At 44.5% G+C, this 7172-nt stretch overlaps 1 protein-coding gene across 1 annotated transcript in view; it reads left to right on the top strand.

Annotated features, from left to right (window-relative positions):
• The window catches only part of PKD1L2 (polycystin 1 like 2), a 59770-nt gene that overhangs the window by 44937 nt on the left and 7661 nt on the right, over window positions 1-7172 (top strand). The window contains 4 exon segments of the mRNA XM_006754474.2: window positions 518-644; window positions 646-741; window positions 2847-2943; window positions 5816-5950. Of these exon segments, the coding sequence (XP_006754537.2) occupies window positions 518-644; window positions 646-741; window positions 2847-2943; window positions 5816-5950 (455 nt within the window).

Below are 7172 nucleotides of genomic sequence, written 5' to 3'. Positions count from 1 at the left end.
AATTATGTTCAATTTGTAACAATGAAAATATATCCTGCATATCAGATATTTACATTATGATTCTTAACAATAGCAAAATTACAGTTATGACGTAGCAACAAAAATAATTTTATGGTTGGGGGTCAGCACAACATGAGGAACTGTATTAAAGGGTTGCGGCATTAGGAAGGTTGAGAACCACTGGCCTAGACCAAAGGTAATTTTGCCCTGTTTTAACATTCCAAAGGATAGAGGAGTAGGATGTGCAAGGCAGTTCCTCTGGGATGATAACTCTGACTCAATTTTGAAGTGGTTCTGCTGATATTATTTTTACAATATGTATACTGGGTAGAATATAGAATAGCCCTTTGAAGTGGGTACAAGATATAGAAGAGAAAATTGAGTGTCTAAGAAGTCAGGGAGCTTGGCTAAGGTCAACAAGCTTTGCCAAGGTCACTCAGCTAATGGGGTGGAGTTGGATTTGAACTTGAACCCCAGTGGGTGGTGTCACCCTGACTATATCCACTTTCTATTACAGCTCCCTGAGATCAAGCAAGCCCCCTCGCGGCCTGCCCTGGTGGTGTGTCCTGGTGGGCTGGCTCCTGGTAGCCGCCACCAGCAGTATGGCAGCCACCAGCGGTGTGGCTGCCTTCTTCACCATGCTATTATGGTTTGCACTACGGCAAGACCAACTCCCTCAAGTGGCTCATCTCCATGACTGTCTCCTTTGTAGAGAGTGTGTTTGTCACCCAGGCCCTGAAGGTCAGGGCCCCTTACTTTCTCTCCTGCCAGCTGCCATGTTCTAACTTCAGCTGTTCCTTCATCTACTTGTTCAAGAAAAATGCATGGAACACCACCTCTGTGCAGGTCCCAGGGCAAGAACAATAATGAAGATGAGTACCATGATGACCCAAGCTTTTGGCCACTCACTCTGGGCCAGGCTTAGTGGTTTACTGAGATGCTGGCATTTCATCATCACAATCACTCTCAGGAAGGGCCCTGCCTCCATTTTATAGATGAGAAACCTGAAGTTAGAAGTTAAGGTCAGCCTTAGCTGGTTTGGCTCAGTGGATACAGCATCGGCCTTCAGACCAAAGGATCCCAGGTTTGATTCTAGTCAAGAGCATGTACCTTGGTTGCAGGGTCCCCCCTGGCCCAGGCCCTGGTCAGGGCTCATGCAGGAGGCAACCAATTGATGTGTTTCTCTCACATCGATGTTTCTCTCTGTCTTTCCCTCTCTTCCACTCACCCTAAAAATCAATGGAAAATATCCTTGGGTGAGGATTAACAAAAAGAAAAACAAAATATCATAGAAAGGACATTTTTTTAAAAAAGAAGAAGGTAAGGTCATCCTGCCAGTGAGGCTCAATGATTAAGTGTAAACCTATGAATCAAGAGGTCGTGGTTTGATTCCCAGTCAGGGCACATGCCTAGGTTGTGGGCGCAATCTCCAGTAGGCAGGGTACAGGCGACAGCCGATCAATGATTCTCTCTCATTGAAGTTTCTATTTTTCCCTCTCCTTTCCTCTCTCTGAAATCATAAAAGCACTAGAAAAGAAGTAGTAGTAGTAGTAGTAGTAGTAGTAGTAGTTAAGGTCATAAGCATCCTGCCCTAGACTACATATATAAATAGGAATAACACCAAATTTCCTCAATTCTAAGATGCTTTTACTTGTAAAACAGGCCAGCAATTTACAGGAATTTGACCTTCAGATAAAAAACCCAAGTCAACTATTAGAAGATGCAATCCTATTTCTGAAATGTAAAGTTACTGTCAGAGTAGAAGGAATACTGAGCCCTGGCCTGGAGTTCGAGGTCACAGCTTTCCCTGGAAAAAAATCAGGTGGTAGGAGTACTGTGTGGGGGGGGTTAGGGGAAGCTAAAGAAAGGAGGGGGCATTTTCAGTGAGTCTTTATGCCTGTGAGACTCACCAAATCCCCTACTCCATTACCTACCCTTGGCCCTCTGCCTTGTCATGAACAGCCTTTGTCAGAAGATTTCAACAGTTCCTGACACCTCCCCCAACCTAGTCTGAGAATTTTAAGAACAGAGTCCTGGGCCTTTCTGTTTCTAATCAAACCACACAATCCTATTATACTTGTGTACTGTGGTACTGTTGGGGAGGAATAAACTTTCCTCTACCCTCCAGGTGCTTTCAGCTGGTCTAAGAGTTAAATCTACGTGAGACAGATTAACAAGAGGAAATAACCAAATTTAATACACACATATGAATGGGAACCTGATATACATGAAGGAGTCAGAGAACCTACATACATGAGAGGTTCAAAGACAGAGAGGGAAAATGAGATATTTATGACACTCTGAGCTAAGAATCACCTTGGGGCTTCAGAGGGGAGGAAGGTCATTGCAGGAAGGTCACAGCAGGTGTTCAGCAATTAGTTTACCTTGCCCTACAAACAGGTCATAAAAACTGTCATAACTCTTACTATAGGCAAGGTCCCTAATTTAAATTACTTAAGAGAGAGGTAAAAATTGCTCCAGAGCTTGCAGGGCCTTGATTCCCTCAACTCAAAACAATTCACATGCCAAAGAAACTCATTGGAGAGGCCTGTTCTGAATCCTTAAATCAGAGATAGTATAAGGGCTAACCAGTTAATACAGGAAGAAAGGGAGGAGGGAAGCTTAACTCACCACACTGGAGTATAAGCCAGGTGCATGCAAGCCCTGGCCCTCACCCTTCATAAACACGTGCCCTCTCCTCAGAGGATGGGCTAGTTCCTACCTGACTTCCCCAGAGTATGGCTCCTGGGACAAGGATATAAAAGTGGCCCCAGTCTCACCCTCTCTCAGACCAGTAGTTGATAGTTTCCAACTTGGCCTTGGGGTTCACCATGGGTATTTTCCAGGTGCTGGGGTTTGCTGCCTTCTTTGCACTGGTCTTCAAGAGCACAGAGGACGAAGGGGAACCTATGGCCTCTCTCCCGGGATATTTGTCCAGCCCAGGTAATGGTGCAGGCAGGGGCCTGGAATCTGACAAAGCTGAGAAAGCCCTAGAGAGCCCAAGCACTGGGTGAGTGGTCCAGGTCTCAGATCTTTGCTCCTTATCTGCTCTTCTCCCCTGACTGGTGAAACATCCCCAAACCATCCAGAATAAGTGACTCCATTGTCGCTTGAGCAATCTTATTCCTTCTCTACTGGGCCTTTCTATCTGACATCTAAGCATGACTCCTTGGCCATTAGAGGCACCTCTGGGGCCATGCTCTATGCTATCATTCTCTGTGTAGTCTCAATCAAGCAGCTTTCTTCTCCAAGGCTCAGCTCCCTGGTCTTTAGAATGGAAATACACACACACACACACACACACACACACACACACACATACACAAAAGCATGTGTGTGGGCTGCAAAGATTGCTATAAGTTAGAATTCTAGGAAAAGGATCTGCAAACCATAGCCAGGGGCCTGAATCTAGCCTAACCCCTATTTTTGTAGTTTTACTAGATAGAATATAGTCAAGATGAGCCCTGTTGGAGGAGCCCCATGACCAGACCCCTTCCCCCAACCTGATTTCTCACTTCCCAATAGAAACTCCTGAGGGTGCTGACAATAAGAGAATTACAAAAGCAAACAAGCAAACAGAACAGAATCAACACTTTTATAGTCTATGCAGTTATCTTGAGCTTCAGGGAAAATAAAACAGGAACTAACAAAAGCCCATGTATCTACATCATTATGCAGTGTAGTTTTTACCCACACAGGCCTGTATTCTTCCATTCTAAATTAGGGTTTTGGCTTTGCAAATCCAAAGGTCCATTAAAATCTTCTTCCTCAGACAAGAGTAATTTTTCTCCAAGGAGAGGCCACCCTCCAGACTATTTAAATATTCATTAAGTCATTCCTTTGGCAATTATTAAGGGAGTACTTGCTGTGTGCCAGACAGTGCGATGGTCTGGGAACATAATTGATATGAAATCTACTTGCAATGTATAACTCATTGATTTTAGTAATTTATAGAGTTGTGCAACCATCACCACAATTAAGACTTGGAAAAGCTTCATCACCCCAGATTACCTCTTGCCCATTTGAAGTCAATCTCTACTCCCACCCCAGCCCCAGGCATCACAGCATTGACAAGATGGAACAGGTTGCTGCCCTCGCAATGAACAGCCCATGTGGGGAGACACATTAAATAATTAAATGCACAAGTAGACATATAAGTGTGAATTGTGATGAGAACTAGGTGTGGGAGAAGAAGAGCGTGCCGGCCTCTCTGCTGAGGTGGTACCTAAGCTGGCTCCTGGTGGATGGGGGCCAGGAGGGATTATACACTGGAAATGTGCAAAGGCCCTGAGGTGATATGCAGCTTGTCATTTTATAGCAATTATTGACAGTGTGGGCGAATCATTTGGGATTGGGGGGAGAATGATTCAAGATGAGGGCAGAGAGGTGAGTGGGGAGCAGGTCACTCAAGGGCCTTGTAGGATCTGGGTCAATGTTAGGGTTTCAAAGTGTTTTAAATAGGAGAGCAGCATGGCCTATTTGTGATTTTAGAAAGATTACTGTGGCTACTCTTGGAGAACAGAGGTATTATGTTAAAAGTGGAAGTGGGGAGGCCAGAAGGAAGAACATCAAAATGGTCCAGACAAGAGATGACATGTGCTGGCAGTGAGGGTGAACAGAAGGGAATTGATTAAAAAAAAAATAGTTGGGCTAATACACCCCTACCAGAATGGCTAATGTGAAAAAAAAAGTGGTATCACCAAAGGCTGACAAGGATGAAGAGAAACTGGAGCGTTCATGCATTGCTGGTGGTAACATAAAATGGTATAGCCACTCTGGAAAACAGTTTGGCAGTTCCTTTAAAATCTAAAAACAGACTTACCATATGCTCCAGCAATTGGACTCTTAGGCATTTATCCAAGAGAAACAAAGACTTATATTCACATAGGAACCTGTGGCCAAATATTCATAGCAGCTTTGCTTCATTTGAAATAGCCAAAAGGTATTTGGCCACTCCAAAGAATCTACCCAAGAGAAATAAAAATATATGTCCACACAAACACCTGTACTTGAATGTTCATAGCAGCATTATTCATATTAGCCAAAACTAGAAACAATCTAAATATCCATCAATGGGTGAATGGAAAAACAAAGGTAGTATATCCATACAATGGAATACTACTCAACAATAAAAATAAACTGCTAATATTTACAACAACATGGATGAACTCCAAAAATTGAAAGATGCCAGATACAAGAAACTAGGTACAAATGATTCCATTTATATGAAATATCTTGAAAAGGAAAAGCTTATAGAGGCAGAAAGCAAATTAATGGGGCTCAGGGTGGAAATAGAATGAAAGTGGGAACTGACTTCAATGCGACATGAGGGAACCTTCTGGGGGTGATGAAAATGTTCTAAAATTGGATTGTTTTAAATTTACTAAAATCATTGAATTGTAGACTTCCAATGGGTGGATTTATGAAAATTATATCTAAATAATGTGGTCTGAAAAAGAAGATGCTGGAATTAGACATGACAGGACTTTGAAATACTAGTTACTCTCATTCTTCCATTCTTCAAAGTTTTGAAAGTGATGGGATCCACCTTAGAACCCAGGAATGCAAGGAAGATGGCATCCAGGAGTAAGTAACCCTTCAGGGAGGGGAAGGCATTCATTTTTAGTACCAGGAGAATTCCCCACATGAAGAAAAAGGGATGGAGTTCTGGGCACTGAAATAGCATGGCAGAGCATGGAGGGCAGTGTTGGGTCCCACAAAGGAGGAAGTGTGAATCCTAGCTATACCTGGTTGCAAATGTAAAGCCTGATTCGACTGCCCATGGGGGAACTGTCCTTGTGTTCTGCTTTCACAGACCCCTCCACCTTGTTCCGAGGACAAAGTAACAGCAGAAAGGATGTCTACCAGCTGCCTCTGGCTGCCAACATAGAGAAGAAAACCACTCACCTCAAGGAACAGAAAGCATTTGCCCTAATCAGAGAAATCTTGGGTAGGCAGCCAAGATTACCCATGAGCAATCTTCCCACTTGGCTGGTTCTCAACACAGACTTGAAAAGAAACTGTGCAACCTCAGATGAGCCCCACACTGCATCTTGGACATTTTCCCAAGATATTAGCTCACTCCAGCTTCTGCCCAACAGTTAAATTCTTTCAATGGCCCTTCAGATCAAATTCCCCACTGTGGCTCCATCCACAGCAGGTCACCTCTCTCGGCCCCTTGTGCCCTGAGCTCCAGTGACACAGGATTCTACAGCTTCTGGGATGCTGTGCCCGCTCCCGACCCTAGGCCTTTGCCCAGGCTGTTCCATCTAGTCTGCTAGAATGTGCTTATCCCTCCTCCCTACATTTTCTTATCGCTAAGTCCTCTTATTCGTTCATTCTCAGCCCAAAGACTATTATATCTTCAGGCAGGCTTCCTCTGACAAAAAGCTTTAAAGCCTATGTATATCTTAGACTGGGTTCCCCACAAGCAGATTTGGGTATATATGGTTGGTTTGGGAGGTGATTATGGGGAACATTGGTAGGGAAGGGGAAAGTGCAGGGGTAGAGAAGAAAGCCAGTGGCAAGTGGGGTGATGAGTGGTTTCCATGTGGACAACTGGGGCTCAGTCCTGCTGGGGACCTCAGTGGGAGCATGTAGTACACACCCCCAAGTTGTCACCCACTAGGTCACTGGTGAAGGCTGCTCCTGAGGAGAGCACAGGCCTTGCAGCACTCCTGGCCTGCCTTCCCACTGGCTGATCATGATCCTGGCCAAAGCAGAGAGCAGGGAGGCTTGTGCAGGAGGAGTAGCATGTGCAGAATGAAGAGTTCCAAGGGTGTGTGGGCAAAAGCCCTGAGAAATCATCGCAGGAAGAGGTTTCCATGATTCAGATTCCCAGGCCATGACCCCGAGATTCTGATTCTGCCTTCTGCATACCTCTACCAAGGATGGAGACTGCATGTGTCCTGATCAAACCGGTGACCTCCCAGGGCATGGAACCATGCCCAACCAAATTTGCCACACTGGCCAGGGCCATCTTTTTGGCTTTTTCAGGAACTCTAAACAACTTATACCTGATTCAATTATGGATTTCTACAAATAGAAAGTGTGAGATAGATGTCAGATCTGATTGATGCAACAGGCCACTGATGTCAGTAAGGACTCAGGCTGTTTGCATCTTTCCATCTGCCATTCTTTGGGTTGGCTTTGCTTTTTCTAAAAAAAAAAAA

Source organism: Myotis davidii, unplaced genomic scaffold (genome assembly GCF_000327345.1).
Source record: "Myotis davidii unplaced genomic scaffold, ASM32734v1 scaffold391, whole genome shotgun sequence".
NCBI lineage: Eukaryota > Metazoa > Chordata > Mammalia > Chiroptera > Vespertilionidae > Myotis > Myotis davidii.
The sequence above is the reverse complement of the archived record's forward strand: the minus strand, read 5'-3'. Positions and strand labels throughout refer to the sequence as shown.